This window comes from Vanessa tameamea, chromosome 19, assembly GCF_037043105.1.
Source record: "Vanessa tameamea isolate UH-Manoa-2023 chromosome 19, ilVanTame1 primary haplotype, whole genome shotgun sequence".
Taxonomy (NCBI): domain Eukaryota; kingdom Metazoa; phylum Arthropoda; class Insecta; order Lepidoptera; family Nymphalidae; genus Vanessa; species Vanessa tameamea.
Genome location: NC_087327.1, coordinates 334,581 through 356,747, shown reverse-complemented (window position 1 = coordinate 356,747; position 22,167 = coordinate 334,581). Strand labels below are relative to the sequence as shown.

The window sequence follows — 22,167 nt, the reverse complement described above, 5'->3', positions numbered from 1 at the left end:
CGTCATATGTCTTGAAAATGCCACTTCATTATTGAAACATACAATTTTTCTTTTTATTAATGATGAAATAAAAATCTATTCATATAAATGAAATTGTGGGTGTGTTTCTATGACTTATCACTGAAAATAACTACCTCTTTATAAGTTCTATTTGCGAAATACCACGATCCAAATGAAAACTAACGACCTCATTTTTATTTAAGCCTAAAAATACTGCTATCTAAAAATTGGAATATGTACCTTTCTTGCAATTTATATAAAATTTATTTAAAATTTCCATAAAACCAATAAAATATATCGTTCCTTAGCATTCTTTACCCATTCACTCAATAATTTTCTCCTCACTAGTGTAACTAAAATGTCATGTCAATTCAAGGTCAAAGTTGTTTATTTATCTTTTCTCCTATTCCCGTTGGAATAGAGTGTAGATATATTATCGAGCCTTTAGCGCGCCTTAGCTTACGACTTGGACATGAGCTTAAGGTTTGGAGCTTGCTTCCGCTGGATTGGTAGCAAAATAATTAAAAACAATAACAATTTTATAAGTACATAAAAATACTTTATTAATCAAGAATTTTTTATATACAATATCAATCTTAGAAATATTGTTATAAAAATACTCAAACTAAAAAATTACCTAAAGAAACACATTCTAATTAGGAAAGCTTTGAAATCTTATATCATTCATCATTCATCAAAATAACCCGAATATTATTAGCTTCTACGCCAAAGGGTTTAAAATAAAGTATCGGCTAAAGCCCAAGTAAGAGTTACAACTTATACGACATAAAAATAGAAAATAATGTCACGATAAATAATTCTGTATCTCTTTCTTCCAAACCGCCCGTCGCTACGGAATGAAGGCCTTTATTAAAAATACTACGTATACAGTACTTCGTTAGTAAAATATTCTACATATTCATGGAATCCTTGAATTGTAATAAACATTTCTCATATAAAAATATTATAAAAATTTTAAGACGCATGAAGGCCTTAAATACTCCAAACTTTTATATTATGAGAAAGAATATGTATGGTCTGCAAAAAAATAATTTTTTTTTTTTAATAAGTCGCCTGTATCTAAAGTATACGTGACACGAGGAATCCAAATAAACTAAAATATTCATTTATTTATTATTATTTATATTCATAATTATAAAGGCGACTGCGATTCTTCAACACAAGGGGGCAAATTATTTTCGTAATTATGTTTATTAAAATCATTGAACTTATTCGCGAGATTATCTATTTACACACAAATACGTATTTTTGTGTTAAGATTTTGTACTGGTTTAGATTGCAGTCCGGGCGGATCCTCTATCTCCTCTGGTTGACGGTTCTCTGCACCGAGGACATGCCGTCCACGAAGCGAGTTCGGAACAGAACGTTCGCGTTGTTGAACATGCCGTCCTTCAGCGACACGATTATGAACTAGAAATATTTCGTTTGCGTATTAGTATTTCATAGTAGACATTTTATGTATTTTCGTATAAAACAAGATCAATATTCGACTAAAATAATTACTAGGTTATTAATTTAAAAGTTAAAGAGCGACCCGTGCGTGTGGTGCCGCTGAGTCACCTGCGAGTGGCGGAAGTGCTCGCGCAGCATGTGTCCGATGTTCTGCGTGTGCGACAGGTCGAGCGCCGCGTCCACCTCGTCCAGCACGTAGAGCGGCGCCGGCTTGAACAGCAGCATGGCCAGCACCAGCGACAGCGCCACCAGCGAGCGCTGCCCGCCCGACAGCTCGCCCAGCGACTCCTTCCACGTGTTGTTGAAACCCACTTTCACCTGGAAACGTTTCGACGAATTAAAATATCCGGCTCGAAGGACCGTATTAAAAGTAGCAGAATATTCATCGATTGTATTCATTATAAATGGAAGTTCAGTGATTATTATATTTTTACTACAACACGACTCGGGCTTTTTGACGTAAAACTTTAGATACAGAATAAAATTAAATATTTTTTCAAAACGTCCCCATCTCATTCGGAGAAGGCACTATCTTACCTCCAGACCATCCAGCACGGTAAACCCCGGCGGCGGAGTCAGCCTGGCCTGGGCGCCCGGCAGCAGCGTGCTGAAGATGGAGCCGAAGTCCCGGTTGACCTGCTCGCAGGCCGAAGCCAGCGTGCGACGCTTCTTCTCATCAAGCTCCGCCATCACCTGCACGAGCTTAGCCCGATCGGCCTCGACTATCTTCTTCTTGCGCATGACGTCCTGGTACTGAAAAGCATACGATCGTCAACAGTCCCGCCGCTCGTAAGGCGGCGCGGCGGCGGCGCGGCGGGCGGCGCACCTGCTCCTCCTCCTTGCCCAGCAGCGTGTGCGCGCGCGCGTTGAGGCCGCGCGCCAGGCGGTCGCGTCGCTCGCGCAGCTGCGCTACGCGCGCGCCCGCCACGCCGGCCGAGCGCGACTCGAAGTCGTACGCGCCGCCCGCCAGCCCGAAGTACTGCCGCTCGCCCGGGATCCACGGGTTCTCCGTCTCCAGTGCTTTGATCTGGAACATCGTTCGGAGTTACGTTGCGAGATCATCTTGTCGTCGTGCGCGGAAATATATTACTTATTCGCTATAGACAAAAACTATGTATCGTTGTGGTGTAATTGAAACTTTACTTTTCCCAATAAACAAATCAGGAGCCAGCTTTACGCTGACTCTCAGCTCTCGCCGAGAAGTTAAGTGCATAAGGGTTCGATGAGATCTAACTTCAAACGAATTTCTTGACCCGGTTTCTTTATAAAAATACTCTTTTTAAAAACGACAGTTAACCTTCTTTTCCCACTCGGACGCTTCATTCTGCAGCTCCTTGATCTTGTAATCCAACTCCTTGATCTTAAGTTCCAGATCGTTGTTGCTCGCTCCGAGCTGATCTTTTTTCTGCAGTAACCGAGCTATGTCGCCGTTTCGACTCGCTATTTCCGCCTTCTGCTTCTTTATTTTCGACTGCAATTCTTTGACGACAGCCTGCAACGAATGTTACGTATGGACGTTTGCGACTGAAAGGTGTATTAATGAACTACAGTGAGGAAATAGCAGGTTATGGCGGTACGGTAGCTACACCGAGGCCACCCGAATGCTCACGGTGGCGGCGGCGAGGTGGGCGGCGGCTTCGTCGCTGGCGGCGCGGAGGCCTTCGCTGGCGGCGTTGGCGTCGCTGAGCTGCTCGGTGCTGGCAGCCACGGCTCGCTGCAGCTCGTCCACCTCGAGGCGCAACGTCTCGAACTCCTGCTCGCGCTGCTTCCACGACTGACTGTTCTGCTCCGCCTCCTTCTTGGCCGTATTTAATTCTTCCTCCGCTTTCTTGAACTCCCTGGATTTGTACATTAGATTTTACTATGCCACTACTACTTAAACTGTTAAATTGTTTTTGTAATGTTACATCAATCCAATGACCACAAACCTTTCCCTATGTCCCTTGATATCCTTCACTTTGGCTTCCAACTCCCTCGCCTTTGCTGCAGTTTCATTTTGGGTCTGTTTGTCTCGTTCCACGGCTTCCGTCAATTCCGAAACCTACGGTTAGTGTAAATGTTTAATTAAACAAAACTCTAAAATATAAAGTTGAATTAAGAAATTTATGAGTACCTGTCCGAATAGGAATCATCACATAGTTACGTAGTTTTACTGACAAATACGGTAAAACGAGACTAAGTGAGTATCGTAATTGTATAGTTGTAATTTGAAGTCTCACAAAACTTATTTATTAACTTATTATCTATGAGCTAAATTGACCATTTTCCTCAAAACAAACAAAAACTATAAATTCGCAAGTCCCCTCACCCGCTCCCGCAGCGCCTGTATCTCCTCGTGCAGCTGCGCGTGCGCCGTGCCCGCCACGCGCTCGCTCGCCACGCGCAGCGCGTGCCGCGACATCTCCAGCCTGCGGGGCTCCAAAGCATTACTGTATGGCACCGAAACTTAGCGTTCGTCGACCGATATGCTTCGAGGCGATCGCTCACCTCTGCTGCAGAGCCGTATACTTTTCGCCGGCGTGCTGCAACGCGGCGTACTCCTTCGAGCTCTGCGCCAGCTGCGCCTCCGCCAGCCGCAGCTCGTCCTCCAGCTCGCGCAGCTGCGCCAGCTGCACGAGCACCGAGCCGCCCTGGTGGCGCGCGCCGCCCGACAGCGTGCCGGCGGGGTCGAACACGTCGCCGTCCAGCGTGACGCAGCGCCGCCGCACGCGCGGGTGGAACGTGACCTGGCGCGCCGCCGCCAGCGCGCCGCACACCAGCGTGGAGCCGAACACCCACGCCACGGCCGGCCGCACCGCCTCCTCGAACGACACCAGCGCCAGCGCCAGCTGCACGGCGTCCGCGCCGCCGCCCTGCGCACACACCGCCGTCACTCGCGCCGCTCACCCGCACCCCCGCGCTCGCCCCGCGTCACTCACGATGTCCTGCGCGAGCGCCACGACGTCCGGCGGCACGACGCTGGCGGAGATCTTGTTGAGCGGTATGATGGTGGTGCGCGTGCGCAGCTGTCCGCGCTGCAGCAGCAGCTTGCTCGTCTGCTCCGTGTCCACCACCACGTTGTACAGCTGCGGAAATGGGTGTCGTCTGTCAGTCAAAACGCTAGGTTTTGTATTATTGAGTACAATTGCAGATGTTGTGCTTCCATTAACTTTTAGGAAACTTTTTTTTAGTTATTATAGAGAAAAGATAACTAAGTAGGACGCAGTTTAATACTACATTTTACTAATTAAATAAAATTATTACAATATATAAATACTTTTTATTGCTGCACTTGATTTTTTTATCTTTAAAATTATTGTTTATCCAAATAAGACACTCCCTTATTATTGTTTATCACAGTTTGATTAAAAAAAAATCAACTCACCCTGCCGCCGGCCGTGGTCTCGAGCGCCGTGCAGTGCAGCGCGTCGCGCACGCGGATCAGCCGGCACACCGTGCCTGCAAGTTGCGCACTACCGTCAGCACACTACATCACGGTTCCATTATCGATTCGACATTTGGGAGCGTTCCCATAACTTCTACTGTATCCTTAAATGCGCACGTGCGATCGTGCCTGCGTGTGGGTGTGATTACGGCTCATTAATCTCGCTTGCATGTCGAGAATATATGCACGAAACTAAACAGCGTCCGCCGGCCACGCTACGGTCGCCCCGGATGGCTCACCGCAGACCCTGGCGCGGTCGAAGTCTCGCTGCGGCGGCGTGTAGTGGAAGTCGCAGCGCTGCAGCGTGGCGGCCAGCTGGTCGGCGCGGTCGCGCTGGCTGCGGATGCTGCTCTGCAGGGAGCGTATCGACTCCTTGAGCTCTCTGCTTCGGTCTTCGCTGAAATTCATACCTGATAATTCGGCCTGCGAAAAGTTACATTCGAATATGAGCATTATTATATGACTCGCCGGTTACGCGGCGGACATCGCAGTGCACAGGTGTGATGCATCTTATCTGAACATCGCAAGTTCAAATATGAGCGCACGCCACGTTTCTCATGCGTTTAATTTGTATTTATAATTCATCATGTGCACAGCGGTGTGAGAAGGCATCGTGAGGAAACCTTACGTGCAAATGAAACGTATATAAAATTTCGAGAAGACTTTTGCCAAGTGATCTAACATAAAATATTCATTAAATTAATGTACTAATTGATCGACTCACTTCTAACTTATTAACTTCCGCCTGATGCTTATCAATACTTTCTCTGTCTTTTTGGTACTGCGAGCTGCTGGACTGGAACTCCCGCTCCAAGGCTTTCAGTCTTTCCTCTGCGTGTTTCTTCTCCATCATACTCTGCGATATACGGGTCGACGCTTCGGACGCCTCTTGTTTGGCCGCTGGGATAATAAACAGTTTTTGAGTATAATTGAAGGGGTTTCAAATTTTTTAGGCAGTAAATTTTTTTTTTTCATTCATTTTTAAAATAATTACTCGTTACAAACAAATTGCGACTAAATTAATTTAGCTAAGTTTTCTAAATAATATGAACGAAATGAAAGCATTTCAGCCATTTAATTTCATAAAACCCGGCCCCAGCAGGGAAACGGCACTGTACAAACAGGCGTGCATAGGCAACGCGGCGCGCACCCATGAGCTGGTCCTGCAGCGAGTCGGCGGCGCCCTCGCGGCCGGAGCTCACGGACAGGAAGCGCCGCTGCGCCGCCGCCAGCCGCGCCGCGCTCGCCTCGCTGGCGCCGCGCAGCGCCGCCGCCGTCGCGCGCGTCTGCCGCGCCGCACAACACACGTCTCGTCTCAAGCGGTCGCTTTACCGACCGCGAGAGGCCGAATGGACCACATCTGACATCGAATTGCCGCGATATCATCGGTCATCGGTAGTCGGTCATTTCATTATGGGTTTGCGAAAAACTCGCTTTCAACGTCGACGACGCTTTTGTTACTTTTGAAGTTAAATTAAATATTATATAAGTAGTTGAGTGGAGTGGTGTACAGTACAGATGAGTTGTAAGAAAATTTCATGGAGTGCAAAGGTTTGTTTATCTTAATTACTCCTTCATCGGAATAGACATAAATGCAATTGTATTTTCGAATAAGGTCGATCTGAGGCGTTAATTTTAGTGAAGTTATATTTCCTATTTCATCACATCATTCAGATTATAAAACAAATGGTATACGGAGTGCGCAAACATTATAGTGAAGCAGTAAACATACAAAATCATATAATCGATATAGATACAAAATCTCGGTACCGGTAACGGGTACGGGACGTACTAACAAACAAAGCCTCATTCCACACTCGTGCTTTCACCACTTTCACCATTTTACAACGCCACTTGTTAGCACCTCGTCGAGCTCGGCGCGCTTGATGGCGAGCGCGGCGGCGTCGTCGGCGGCGGCGCGCTGCAGCAGACGCGCCGCCGCGGCGTGCGAGCGCAGCGCGTCCAGCGCGCCCCGCTGCGCCGCGCCGCGCGCCGCCTCCTCGCGCCCGCCCGCCTGCAGCTGCGCCTCCAGCGCCTTCAGCGCGCTGCCGCTCTCCTGTCGATATATCGACAGTATTGATCAAAACGATACACGGATAGTACTATCGATATCCTGAACAGTTTTCGAGGTCGACTATCGATAGTTCTGCGGCGCTGGTGTAACGCAACTTGCGGCAAGGTAAGCGATCCGTTACGTGACGCGGTATGGCGCCAGTCTGTCTGGCTTCCCTTTCTCCTGTACGTACGTAGTTACAATTCCAGTAAGTACATATGTAATGTTCATATGGAAGGTCGATTTACCAATTAGATAAAATAAATATTATATTTATTCTACACACACACTGTATTCACCGCGCGCCAATTTTCTATTTCCTTCTTTCCCGCGCTTTCACGGTGTCGTGTGATGTATGTGTGTCACTCGAGATGACAGATCGTAAATACACAGATAATATATATTTATATAAAATATAAATCTAATACTAATGAATATCTTATTATAGATCTGTGTACACATTCAAGAATTGTAACTAAGAATATAATATATTTTATAATCTATAAAAGATTGTATTCATAAATAACCTTTCCTTACATTATTTTATCAATAGGCATAAAATTTAAGTAATAACCTAAGCTATTCAGACATTAAACAATTTAAATATTAAGTAGTTCAACTTAGATTACTTTGAATGATCACTTCTGTCGGGCGTCGTGAGACGCGCACGTATTTTTAGTTAGAGTGGGTACCGCCCACTCATCAGATATTCTACCACCAAACAGCCATATTAAGTGTTGTACTACAGATTGAAAGGAGTGTGAGCCTATGAAACTACATTAACAATTGATATGACACCTAGTTCCCAAGGTTGGTGGCGCATTGGCGATGCAAAGGATAGTTGACATTTCTTACAGCACCAGGGTCTATGGATGGTGGTGACCATCAACCACCAATTGGATATACACACAATCATATAAAATATGACTTGCTATTAAAATAGAATTAAAAGGAGTCACAGTTAAAGAACATTTAAATGCATACCAGACAAGACCAGTAAATTATAAATATTCTAAAATGAGATTCACATACCTCATCTAACTTTTTATTGAGTTCGGAAACTTGCTTCTCTAGTTCCTTTGCTTGTTTTTCATTATTCTTTATATTTTCTTTCTTAGCTTTGATCTCATCCTGCACTTCGGTGACTTTGTCCACCGCCTCCTTCGCACTCTCTTCGGCTTTTACATATCTGTGTTAAACCAAGTATTAAGCATTATTGTAGATTTATGATATATTTTTTTTCATCTAAAAACAGCGAAAAAAAAATAGTCTTTATTTTTCTGCTGTTTCAAATGCAAAAACATATACTCATTACAAGGAATTGCATAAAAAAATGTCCCACTTTGTCTGGATGTTCCTCCTCCTCAGGGGTTTTTCATTCCAAGATGGACTTGGATTGGATTGGATGGATTCCAGCATTTGATGTTTTTTGTACCAATGTTAGTCAATGGTAAAAAAGAAAGTGACCACTCATAATCACATGATTTATTTACTTGCATACCTTCCTATTTAATGTATAATTATTTTAAAAGTACTAATATATTTATCAAAGCTTACTTCCAAGCCACATAGAGCCTTGTGAGGTTTTCCAGCTCTCTGACAACCTTCTGATATTCTTGGAACTGTGCTCTTTCATCCTGTAACTTCTGCAGCTTAGGAGCTATATCTTCTCTGATTATCTGTAACAAACATTATAATCAATAAAAAAAATTACACAGATATATTTTTTTACTTTCTTCAAAATTCACTTATTCGAGATTTTTGCTAGTTGTATTCTACTATCAGTAATGTATAACAAACTTAATCTGGCATAGACAATAGCTGGAGTCACTGAAAACATTTTGTCAACAACAACCTCCTTCGTTACCCATGTCTGAGATAGATATTTGGATATTAAATTAAATTTTAGGGAATTGGTAGTACATCATACCACAATTATTATTCTATTATATTAGACAGAAGAAAAAAAACTTTTATACTTCAACCCACTATGAAATGCCTCCTTGAACAAAGAAAACCTTAGCCAACAACAATAAAAAATAACAGTAACACTAAAAAAATATCTATTGTTTAGTAATTTGATAAATGCAAATAAATTTATAGCAACAAGCAAGGAATAGTTAATAAATATCCTCGAGGGCAATGTTTTTAATTTATAAAAATGAAGTAGATATCTTACATCATTTAACTCCCTTAACTTTGCATCTTTCTTTTCAATAGTCTTCTGTGCGGCTTGTTTCTTAGCTTCGTACATTCTTGTCCCGGCCGCTTCTTCCACCATTGATAGGATCTATAACAAAAAACATTGCAAATATGTTTATTCGTTTGAAAAGTATTTTAACTATAAATATTATTCATATTCATATAGTATTATCACAATGTGAATGCATTAAAAACATGAAAGTATAAAGCAATCTCTAAATGCTAGAACAAAATATTAGTAAAGTATTTGTAATTCAATTAGTTTTTATTTTTTTTTATGATAGCATATTTAAACATGTATGTTCAACTTTTTATATATATTTTTTTTATATTATCAGTTTAAGAAATCCAATATACATATGTTTCTTAGGTGTCGACTGTTAAGACATAACTGATTGATTAAAAAAGAGACAATTTAAATTGACAAAGCCATCAGGGTCATAAAAATACTTATTAATTATATTTTTTTTAATACTTATGCTGACACAAATATAAACTATGTATTGACCATTTGGTTGTAGATATTGTTTTAAAATATTTTTATTTATCATGAAATGGAGACCTTAAGGTTACCTTCACCCATAGACATAGGCAACGCATAGACTATATAAAATACCCCATACAAAGTAAATACATTATCAAAAATAATATCTAATATGTTATGTCTATTATCATACAAGCACATTGGTAATATTCATACTGTTTCTTTAGTAACATTTCAACTAAATTATTTTAATAACTAAAATCATTCATACCTCTGGTGGCTTCATATTCAGCACTTTGGTGATACGTCCTTGCATGATAAGAAAGTGAGGATTGTTCACATTGAGCTGAACTGAGCAGAACAAATCACTCACTCTCTTGTTTTGAACATTAATTCCATTGATTAGGTATTTGTTCTTACCGCCCATCACTACCTGCAATTATCATTCATCTTATAGACACTTATGTATTTAAATGACAATTTTTCTTTTCATAGACTTCTTACAATAAAAAAGATATATTTTTCAAATAATTTCTAACCTGTCTGGTAACGGTGATTTCATCATGGTTCTCATAACCAATAGGACATTGTCTTTTGTCTCGGTTGTCAAATGTGATGCTCACTGTTGCTTTAGTGATTCCTGCTTGGCCATGTTTGTAAATTAGCTCTTGAAGACTTCCAGCTCTTACCTATAAAAATAACATTACTGATTTGTATTTTTCAAATAGTGACAATGAATACTTCTTATTATGTTTGACCCAATAAAATAGATGTAAGCATAAATAACAAAAAAAAAGTCCATTCATGTATTCATTCCCCTAGAATTGGCGGGAAACCTCTTGGGTATGTAATGAAATAATACTCACGTTGGAAAGATTGGTAATTCCTAGGACAAAACATATCGAATCCAATATATTTGACTTTCCAGTGCCGTTTAGACCTGTGATAGCATTGAATTCTGGGTCGAAACCCGTAATTTCAACTCTGTTTCCGTATGATTTAAACCCATCTAACACTATAGACTTAATAAACATTTTGATTTTAATGAACACATCAATATCAAGAATCTACTAATCACAAATGAAAGTTGTGATAGTTAATAATATAACTAAAGAACTTGTAATTTGCCTTCATGTAAGTGGGAGCCGTTGCGATATTTTGTTTAAAGTTTGACAAATTGTCAACACTCCAATGTCAATTAATATCCGGCGAAGTTATGCAGACTATTTAAAAATATTGTAAATTTAATGAATAAGAAAAACACTAATAATTTTAGAAGTTTCTAAAGTGATGTCGTAAATAAACATTTTTTTTTTGCGCTTATATTGCAAACGCTGACTAAACCCTAGAAGATAGATCAAAATAATTCACTACAGTATTATACACCTAAAAAAGATATATGATGATATATATGTATATATTAGGGATAACAATAATCATTTTTTATCCCTTATGTTTTACGAGAAATAATGGCTTATTTTCGAAGCGATTTTAAGCAATACAGCATTAATTCTTATCCTTAGTACCTTAAATACATTGTGCATTTAATATAGATCAATATGGCCCTTCACAGCATGTGATTTAGATTAATATTTTCGAAAATATTACAGATTTAAATTGCAGGGACATAGCGGTTTGTATTGTCTAATGACAAAAAAAGCGTTGAACATTGTAAGACAATCTGTTGTATATTTAGTATCATCATTGCACCCATGCGAAGCCAGGGTGGGTCGCTACTCGCTAGTAATATATAAAAAGTTGATTTTCACTGCCAACATAAGACAACTTGTTTTGGTTAGAATTTGCCGCCCAATATTATCTATGACTATATGACTATCACTCTGACCGTCAGTTTTACCATGACGGGTGTAAAGCGTTAAACTGTCAGTTTTGAAGTGTCAAAAATATAGCGGCGACGGTTAATTAAATTTCGTAAAATAATATAATAATTTTATTTAAATATGGAGTTTAGTAGCACTGGTGGAATGAGAAGTCCTTTCTCTCCTCGTGTAAGACAATCTATTGCAGGAAGAAGACCAATAGGACTAGCATCGTCTAAAAAGATCCAAAAGTATGGTATAAACATAACCTGATTTTCTTTAAAATTAAATAATCTTAATGTTTTAATTTTTTTTTTGTTTAAATTACAGCAATTTTATGCAATCAGTCGATCAGCCAGCCGGTGATGTCATTTACAAAACACCTCTCATTACTATTGAAACTTTTGGCATGCCTTTACCTGTTATGGTGACAGAAACACTCACATTTGGTCAGTATTTTATTTTTAGTAATACACTATAGAAGTTATTGAACACAATGCAGTTTTTCTAAAGCAAACTTATGGACACATTTTAAAAGTTAAGTAAATAGGATTACTTGATCCGATGTTGCTGCAGTTCAAAATGTTAAAAAATATTAATTTTAATAGAATGGTAATTAAATCAATAATGGTTTCGAGCTGTCGTATTAAAATTGCATATTCGATATAAACTTAAGATTTTAACTTTAATTTTAAAGCAAGTGGAGATGTCAGTGTTCGCATGGCCCCTTGTGGCTGGTGCTGGGTGGTTGCTGGACGCAAAGTGCTAGCCTGGCCGAGGGAAGCAGCGGCCGCACCTTCAGCTCCAACAGCTGCCAGAGAGTTAACATTGCCCCAAACAGATTTAGCACACAAGGCTGACTTAGTTATGCTGTTCTATGAGGAAGATGCACAGGTGACTAATAATTTACTACAAATTATTCCCAAAATAAATCATGAAGATTATTAATATATTGCACTTTCATACAATGTATCCCAATTGCATGATTGGCATACACGAATGTTAAAGCCAAAGTAGTGTATAAATATTATATTACTTTTTTCATGTACTGTTATAAAATTTTAGATGCCTTCATGCATTGGTGTCTCCCCTGAAGGTGTAGTGAGATACTGGGCATCAGTAGGTACAGAAGGTGCATACTCTGATGTTTCATGTGAGTTAGCTGGACAGGAGTGCGACCGCCTCACCGAAGCTAAAGATGGACTACTATTGGCTACCACAACTTGCACACTGGTTAAGATAACTACTTGCAAAGGTTAATAAGTGAACACATATTTTATTTTATTATCATATTAAAATAAAATTGCTCTAAGTTAATTTAAGTGCACAATTTATTCTTTAAAGTTTGTATATGTTTGTATACCCATGGTCTGTGAGACTGAGAGTGCTACCTCTATTTTAATATAACTTAACAAAATATCAATTTTAAATTATGTTTAATGAAAAAATATTCCTATCAAATATATTTCAAACTTTTAAAACAAAGATTTTATAAGATATTATTCCATTTTATCAGTTAGTCTTTTCTTGGTTTTGTATATTCTAAACAAACATTTAACTTATCTAAGTGAAATCAATGCCATATATCACTACAGTCTATTCCAATGGAAGTAGGAAAAAAGATAAACAAACCGTTAGATTTATGTATATCATGCGATTTACTAATAACTAAGCTATACTGTGCACTACTAAGAGTTTATGATTAATATATCTTTATTTATAATACAACACTATTACACTTAACTACTTATTTTGACTTTAATTTTACTTTCAACATTCTGGTAACAGTTTTGTCGACGTTAAAAACACCATTTTATGCAAATCCATAGTGATTATCATAGATTAATCAACCTCTCAACCAATGATATTGCATCAATTTGCTGTCAAATGTTGTTTATTTGGCTTTTTTCCTTTACGGTTGGAATAGTGTATAGGTTTTTAAAATTTTTAGCTTCACAAATGTTCTTACTATCATTGACAGTACGCTCTTATTACATTTGTTCTGGCCATCTTTCCCTTGTTAGTAATCACTATAATCTTCTGGAAATTTCTTCTTGCTCTCAGAATTACCTTCCTGTGCTGTATCACTTCTTTCTTGCTGCATCACTTCTTTCTTGCTGCTCTTCAAAATGATACCCAAAGTAATTGTGGATTACATGACCATAGTATAATTCAGAATCATCTTTCAGCTTTCTAATGTTTTCCTCGTCCATTTTATTGATTAAAAAATATCACCTCAAATGAAGTATATTATTTAAATGTAATAGTAATTAGAAAAATACACAATAGCAGGTATTGACCAAAATATTAAGTCATGATTAGCATCATAATCATCATTTAAAGAGCAAAAACCTTGAATAAATTATCTTTTGATTTTAATACCTCAATCTAATTTTATTAAATAATTTTTTTATGTGTAAAAATGTATAATTTATGAAAAATAATAAACTTTGTTCATAGAGGGTCGTCCAGGAGTAGTGTGTCAAACAATGCGTCCGCCCAGTGGCTGGCTGGGTGGTATTGGGCGGCGGGTTTCGCTGCTATTCTTCGGTTCCATGCCTGCACATGCTGATACGGTAAAGATTGCATATAAATTTATTTTATGTTTATGTGCAAGAACAACTTTCAAGAAAATGGGATGCTATAAATTATTTTCTTGAGAATGGATTATATCGTTTCATGTTCGATTGTGCCACTTCCATTGGTCTCAGAAACTAGTGGGCGTGGTGGTGTTGCCGGGCTGGGAGAGTGCGGAGGGCACGGAGAACTCGGAGTGCGTGGTGCTGGTGGCGGGCGGGCCGCTGCTGCAGCTGTGGTGCGGCGCCGAGGTGCACGAGCACCACCTGCGCCGCCCGCTGTCGGAGGCCTTCGCCAGAGCGCATCTCGCTCCGCAGGGTACTTGGACCATTAAATTTATCTTAAGAAAAACACAAAAATAGCCTGATTTATTATACATATAATATTAATAATATCATTATACTTTCTAAACTTATATTTATTAATAAATAAATTTAAGAGAGTCTAATTTTGTGACACTCGTGTCAGAGACGCTCGTGTGTGTATTTGTAAGGGTTTCAGTGGGAAGCGAAATATCATGAAATCAATCAAAGTACCGCGAGCGTCGTCAGTCACACAGTACCTCTGCCCCGCAGGCGACCTGAACAGCTTGGAGATCATGGCGCTGGACGTGCACGCGCACGGGCGCGGCGTGCTGCTGCTGCTGGCCGCCGCCAACGTGGCGCGCTCGCCCGACGTGCGCTACGCGCTGGGTACGCCTGCCTTGCCGTGTTACGCATAGCTTAACGTGTGAGTCCGTTGTTGAGTCCGGAGTAACCGTGGTTGCGCGGGCGCAGCGCACGTGTCGCTGGAGGGCGCGGGCGCGCGCGTGGTGTCGCTGTGCGCGCTGCGCGTGCCGCGCGACGACGAGGCGCCGCGCTGTCTGCCGCTGCCGGCGCGCCCGCTGCTCTACGCGCCCGCCTACGTCGCCGCCGTCTCGCGTGAGTGGACCAATTCATTACTGAATAATGTGCTCAACATATGGCACCAGCGATGTGAACGACACGAGCTCGATACAGATTCCTCGTGCATTAACTGCCTTAACGAAAGTCAAAATATTAGTGAACATTCAACAAAAAAATTGACTTTCATAAAAATACACGCTTGACGTTTAGAGGTTACGTCGGACTCGCGATAATGATATAAAAACTTGATTTTTATATGTACCTAGATTAGATTAGATATTCTAGATTTTAGATGTAAATTACGTTCCGCCAATAAGGATCAAACTCTAAGGCAAATTTAACGAATATTTTGATTTTTAATAAAACATCGCGTCCGTGTCGGGCAGCGTCGGCGAGCGACAAGAGCGAGTACGTGGACCTGGCGAGCGAGGGCGACCGCGTGCTGGGCGCGGCGCTGTGCGGCGGCGCGCCGCTGCTGTTCAGCCGCAAGCACGGCGTGCTGCTGCTGCGCCTGGCCGACCCCGCGCTGCCGCACCGCCCGCCGTCAGTGCCCGCCCTGCACACTACACTTTCTTTTCCATTCACCCAGCTCACTGTTTTAAATGAGTATTGCATTTAATTTTAGGTCGATATGCGACAGCCCGATGGGATCTCCGTGCCCCTCCGACATGTACGAGGGCAACCTTTCGCTGTACGAGATCGACCCCCACGAGGTGAGCGCTGCGGCCGTGGTAGTCGTGTAGGAGCTTAGATCGTCGCCAGTGGCACGCAGCTGTATCACCCCGCGTGCGCAGGTGAGCGCGATGAGCACGGACGCGGTGGGCAAGCTGAAGAGCGCGTTCCTGTTCCACGTGCGCGGCGACGCGGCGGCGGCGGCGCGCGCGCTGGCCGAGCTGTTCCCGCGCGAGCACGGCGACGCGCTGGACCGCACGGCGCTGGCGCTGGCCGCCGACATGCTGGACGACGCGCCCGCCGGCGACCCCAGGTGCGACAATCTGAATAATTGTAAGACGAATGAAATCTCTTCCGAGTGCGCCCGCGAGGACATGAATGCGTCGTGTGCAGGTGGAAGCTGCGCGGCGCGTCGCGCGTGTCGCTGGGCAGCTCGTGCGCGCTGCACGGCGCGGCGCAGCTGCGGGACAAGCAGCGCGCCTTCTCGCTGTTCCTGGATTTCCTGCGCGCGCACAGGCTGTGGCGCAGGCTCAGCACGCTCACCAAAGGTTGTTGTCGCTTATGCTATCGCTACTATCGGCCGATATGGATGTGGCAAGAACAACTGAATCTATCAAAATCCTACGTGTAAATACATCTGAGAAAAAAATAATATACCCTATATAATAAATATAGACACACATATTATTATAGTACTTGCATGTAATAAAATGTATAGATATTTTATTGTCAATATCAGGATTATTCGTGATAGGGGGGCGTATATTCAAACGATTATCCACAAATTCAGTAAGTTTTTAATTAAACAAATCAATTACATAAAGTTTCATAATAGTCATCAATATAGATTCGGTGATATATCACATACACAACCACACGCGAATCACTGAATCTACTACAAAAGAATAGAGATAATGTAGGAAATTAGCGATTCGTCGCATACGTGGTGCGCGGGAAACCGTCGATCCAAGATGGCCGCCTCGCTACCATCACCTCGACGCTTCACTAGAACGCCGTTCCATTACCATTGACACTCTTTTGACAGAAGCTTTAAATTTATCAAGCGGCAAATTTGAATGTGATAATAATCGATTACGATCTCGATCGAAATGAAATATGAAATACGTCGTGCGCAGGGCGGTCGGACACGCGCGTGAGCACGCAGTGGGAGCTGTGCGCGCTGGCGGCGCGGCTGGCGGGCGCGCGCGCGCTGCAGCGCCTGCACCGCGCCGGCGCGCCGCTGCTGGACGCCGCGCTGCACCAGGTAGCGTCCGCGCCCCCGCTCTGTGTGTCGTACTTGTGAGGACAGCAATGTGTTGGCTCATAATGTATTCAAAATATTTGCTCGAGTATAACGTACTCTCGTACTATATAACTTCATTCTTACAATTGTTTTGGCGAAATCGATGTTACTATTTATAGTTTTTTTTTTTGTATTTGGTTTTTTTTTTTTGATATTGTAATCTGTTTATTCATAATTCTATTGTGTTTTTTTTTGTATAAATATATTTAACAAATATGTGCAATTTAAGTGTGTGTAAATAATAGAACAATGTCGCTTTGTTGGCGGGCGTTTATAACTGCACCACAGTTTTATACTATCGCAGTTATTATCGTTCACATCTTGTTTTTGTTCAGTATTACGCTTAAATAAATAATTAATTATTATATTTAGAGTAATAATTACTGAAAATATTGAATATAATAGGTCACTACTATACGAGTATTCCTAAAAAAATTAAATCGCCAATTATAGAATATTAATCAAATCAAGGTGAGTTGTATCCAATATGATGAAATCCCGTCGATACAGGTGACCGCAAACGCCGACAACGAAGGGGGCGAGGGCGGCGAGGGAGAGGAGGGTGAGGAGGCGGAGGTGCTGGAGGCGCTGCGGAGCGGCGCGCTGTCGCCGGCGGACGTGGTCTTCCGCCGCGTGACGCGCATCGAGCGCGTGCTGCGCGCGCTGAGTGCGCTGGCGCCGCCCGCGCACGACGCGCGCGCCGCCGCGCACCACGCGCTCAGCGTCGTCAGCACGCTCACGGTGAGGGCGCCGCCCACCCGCCGCCCCGGGCCGAACGCGCACTCGGCTGAGCTCTCACGTCTCCTGCTCCTCCGCAGACGGTGCTGGGCGAGATGCACGCGTGTCGCGCTCAGTGGATGTCTACCGCCCCGCGCCCCGCCCCGCCGCTGGGCCCGCGCTCCACGCTCTCCGCGCTCGCCCTCGCGCACTCTCGCGCCGTTTCGTGAGTACACAGTGTTTCGTTATCAACTTATATTTATGTTTACACGATTTATGAAAATAATTCAATTATACAATTATACAAATCTAACTCAATATTTTTTTCTGAAATAAACGAGAACCCGACACTTTTGTCTCCCTGCCCGTAGACAATGCGCACACAAGTGTCCGGACGCGTCCCTGCGCGCGCAGCTGCTGGAGGCGGCGGGCGCGCTGGCCGACCTGCTGCTGACGGAGGCGGCTCCGCTCGCGCACTCGTCCAACACGGACCATCTCTACGAGAAGCTCCGCCGCGACACCATACAGCCCTACAGTCAGTACTTTTGCCTTTTGAATCGCTTGTTGATCTCTGAACTCATCATCTTTTGAAGATTAAGACCAAATCGAGTATGACCTATTCTAATCTGAAATACTTGGTTTGATTATAGCTAATTATATATGTCACTATATTATATTCATAAATGTCAAATTCGAAACAGTCGACGAGGGCCAGACAGAACGCGCCGCCGTGTTGGCGGAGAAATTTAAAGACTTTGACCTGCTGGTGGAACTGTGTGTGATGCGCGGAGATATGGACCGGCTATACGGATACATCGACAAGTACAAGGAGGAGGTATGGTTTCATCAAAGCATCGATTGTATTATTGTGATATACCATCGTCGATAACACCAAAGACACGATGAGATCGGCTATCGTCCCGTGCGCAGGGAATAGCGGAGAAGGCGTTCGCGTGGCTGTGGTCGCGCGACGGCGCGGCGCGGGCGCAGCTGCTGCGCGGCGTGTGCGCGCGGCACGGCGGGCGCGCCGACGCGTGGCTGGCGGCGGCGCCGGCGCGCGCGCAGCTGCGGGCGCTGCGCCGCCTGTGCGCCGAGCCGCCCGCGCGCGCCGCGCCGCTCTACGCCGACCTGGCGCCCGGCGCGCCCACGCTGGACCGCGCCGTGGTGCGTTGCGCATCCAAGTCTAACTCACGTGTCGCTATTTCAAAGCGAGCGCCCCTTCCTTATTCTATCGGTGAGCGTTAATGCTCGGTATCGCTGTGTTCCGGTTCGAACGGTTGCCGGTAGAGGAAGGGAGCCGCTGTCGTTTTAGGCACGAGGGCATCGACATCTCGGGCATTGACTGTGTCAATAATGGGCACTATTTTTTTGCAATGCCAATGTCAAATATCTGCTACTGCACGTGCTAGTTTCCAAATAGAATAATCGCCTGTGATTCCAGACATTCGCTTCGATAGCGAAACTGTGCCTGCTTGCGAGCGAGCCGGACGCACAATACAGTGAGACGATGCGCCGAGCAGAAAGCACGCTATCGCTGGCGGAGCAGCAAAGAACACTACCGCGAGTGTTGTGCTTGCACCACGGACTCGACGAAAACAGCAGGCTGCTCGACCCCGAGGAACTTTTGCAGGTTACCTACTCGTTGAATTAGATTTTATTAACAGATGATCAGGCAGGGCATCTGCAAGTGAATATTTAGTTACAAACAGATAAAGACTTTAGGAGGAGAGTGACAGTATAATAAAACTCCTTCTTTGTAGCGAGTAAGATTGTGGAATATTTTAATAAAAAAAAATTACGAAAGTGAAATAAAAATACAAGAAAATTATAAGTTGTAAAAATATAAAAATAATAACCTATGAAAAAACGTACACTATAGGCTTAAAGATTCGTTTAAGCTGTCTCCCTCTCGCGCCTTTCCCTCTCGCTCGGTTGTCTGCGTTATTTTTTATAAAAAGTAATTTTATCGCGGCGTCTCGTTCATTACGTTCGAGCGCAGCGCGGAGTGTAGGAATACGTCGTCGGCGAGTCTTGTCTTGTGTGTCTACGGAGAGAAGATATGATTTGAAGAATGGAATTGGAAGATACGAGCTTCTTCGCAGACCTGTTTGTCTTTTCAGAGCTTATATCATGTTTCAAATGACACCGCATGCTGCTTCTTGTTTCAAATAAAACAGTTCAATGTTTAAAAGGATGACGTCGTATTTTGTGGCATGCGCTTGTCGTTGCTAACGTCATAACGACGTACTGCTGCAAGTCCAATCTGAATGTTAAAGTCATATTTACATTTCTATTTTTTTAACAAAGACTGGCTCTATTTATTTTCAGCTCAATTCACCCTTTCAGAGTATAAAAGTATGCAATATTGTTCCACAGATATATATAGATTCGGAAAGCAAGTGTCTAAACGAATATGACTTTAAAAAAGCTCTGGACCTCACAGACTTCGTGCAAGATATGGAGCGCAGAGATGAACTGCGGCTGAGGGTATGAGTTTCGAATGCACAATATGTATATGTAAGTACCCGGAGTGCCCGCTGGGCGCTGAGGCTAACGGCGGCGCCGTCCGCAGATCTGGTGCGCGTGCCTGCGGCGCGACGACTGGGCCGCGGCGCGCGAGGACGCCACCGACGAGCTGCACTCCAAGATGTTCTTCCGCCTCGTCGACCTCGTGCACGTCATGGGTGAGGGGCCCCGCAGACGGGGCTACTCGTGCGAGATTGAACCCTGGCGTACCGCAAACTTCGCCCGTTTCTATTTTGTAATCACGTGGAATATTTCAGGTGGTGATCTTGAACTCTTGCTGCCACCCTTAGACGACATTCTGACGGCGCCGGAACTAGCAGAGCTCGTATCGGACCCTCGGATTCAGTTCATCATAAAGTACGGCTACGAATGTGTCGAGGGCATGCGCAACGGCGACGTGGTCGACGTCTCCTAGGCTATACATACGAGTTGTCAGCCTTTTCAAAAACACAAATTTTTCCGTGTGTGTTTACCAATTCAAATTAGAAAATACGCTACATCCCCTCCCGTTTTCTTAAGCAAAACAGTTACACAAATAAGAAGGCATGTCAATTCTTAACAAAAACTCAAATTTTTCCGTGTGTGTTTACCAATTCAAATTAGAAAATACGCTACATCCCCTCCCGTTTTCTTAAGCAAAACAGTTACACAAATAAGAAGGCATGTCAATTCTTAACCTCATGTATGAAGAACAGTATTAACGCTTATTAAAATCAAGTGTAACAGTTCCGCTAAACAATGAATTATTAATTAATGGCAACATTATCACGTTACCACTCAACCATACGGGCATCGAAATGGACTACCGCGTGGGTATCATAGCTTAAACTAAGAAGTAAATGTAGTAATAATTAAAAAAATATATTTTTGTATTAAATAAAGAAGTACAAACACCTTTTATATTCCTTATACGACCAGGCAAAGATATACCTACTTAAAATTTTATACGGTTTAGAATACGAGTAAAGGTTTATATTTTTTACATATTGAATGTTGTGCAAAAACTAAAGTACAGATCTGCGTTTTATTGTTATCTTTGGTGAATTGGTGGATTTATGATGAAGCGATTTCAGAGCATGGTATTGAAATGGATCGTATACTGCGATTTGTGAAGATAAATCAAGTAAACATAACGTAAGTTCAGGCGAAGGTCAGGCGACGCCGAGAGCGGTCGCTTGTGTTAAGTTAATAATTTCTCACCATTCGATAAGTTCAGTCAGACTGATGTAGCTTTAAGTTTGTTAATAATAACTGTGATTAATACTAAGGTTACATTTATCTGTGTAAGTTTTACTAAAGATTAAAAGTAACTTGTTGTTTTATTTCAGTTATCCTTTTAATGTTATAACAAATTTAAATAGATTAATAACGACTTGAAAGAGCCCGTCGAAACTCTTCCAGGTCAAGACATAGATAAGAACTTAAATGGTCCTAATGGTAAGTAGTACCTCTATCCGTGAACATTGGCAATGTAATAATATTAACCATTCCTTACGTCAAACGCCGAGATGGCTCAATGGTTAGAACTCGTAAATCTTAACCGATGATTTCGGGTTCAAACCCAGGCAGGCACTACTGAATTTTCATGTGCTTCACTTGTGTTTATAATTCATCTCGTGCTCGACGGTGAAGGAAAACATCGTGAGGAAACCTGCATGTGTCTAATTTCAACGAAATTCAGCCACATGTGTATTCCACCAACCCGCATTGGAGCAGCGTGGTGGAATATGCTCCAAACCTTCTCCTCAAAGGGACAGGAGGCCTTAGCCCAGCAGTGGGAAATTTACAGGCTGTTAATGTAAAATGTAATGTAAACGTCAAACGCTAATGCTTGATTTTAAAATTGTTGTGGCTGGCTGAAACTGGCGAAAATTATTGTTTAGTCACTATGAGTGGCACTTACCCGGATGGTCGTGCTCAAAGCTATAGAACCCACGGAGGCGCGCCCGTCTACGTTAAGGGGACTACAAGAGATAAGTGCCCTTGAGAATTGCACGCACACACTTACAAAATCGACAAAAACGGCAAGCCC

At 42.8% G+C, this 22,167-nt stretch overlaps 2 protein-coding genes across 2 annotated transcripts; one reads left to right on the top strand and one right to left on the bottom strand.

Moving 5' to 3' along the window:
• Positions 1-1,082: 1,082 nt before the first annotated feature.
• Positions 1,083-10,811, bottom strand: LOC113397043 (structural maintenance of chromosomes protein 2). Its single transcript, XM_026635186.2, has 21 exons — positions 10,503-10,811; positions 10,176-10,325; positions 9,908-10,069; positions 9,130-9,240; positions 8,508-8,629; positions 7,983-8,139; positions 6,762-6,953; positions 6,048-6,183; positions 5,622-5,797; positions 5,137-5,320; positions 4,838-4,911; positions 4,392-4,538; positions 3,961-4,325; positions 3,782-3,881; positions 3,402-3,514; positions 3,083-3,311; positions 2,771-2,965; positions 2,300-2,500; positions 2,011-2,226; positions 1,582-1,791; positions 1,083-1,431 (listed from the first exon to the last, which is right to left on the bottom strand). The coding sequence occupies exons 1-21, from the start codon at positions 10,668-10,670 to the stop codon at positions 1,318-1,320; spliced, it is 3,522 nt and encodes a 1,173-aa protein (XP_026490971.2). The 5' UTR covers positions 10,671-10,811; the 3' UTR covers positions 1,083-1,317.
• Positions 10,812-11,503: 692 nt separating this feature from the next.
• LOC113397032 (nuclear pore complex protein Nup133) lies at positions 11,504-20,689 on the top strand. The gene is made up of 22 exons (XM_064217844.1): positions 11,504-11,707; positions 11,787-11,905; positions 12,154-12,350; positions 12,522-12,711; positions 13,917-14,032; positions 14,168-14,351; positions 14,609-14,725; positions 14,810-14,953; positions 15,304-15,460; positions 15,543-15,630; positions 15,712-15,902; positions 15,983-16,137; positions 16,726-16,853; positions 17,403-17,633; positions 17,711-17,835; positions 17,981-18,144; positions 18,311-18,444; positions 18,540-18,773; positions 19,051-19,239; positions 19,986-20,096; positions 20,182-20,293; positions 20,393-20,689. The coding sequence occupies exons 1-22, from the start codon at positions 11,598-11,600 to the stop codon at positions 20,548-20,550; spliced, it is 3,354 nt and encodes a 1,117-aa protein (XP_064073914.1). The 5' UTR covers positions 11,504-11,597; the 3' UTR covers positions 20,551-20,689.
• Positions 20,690-22,167: the final 1,478 nt, after the last annotated feature.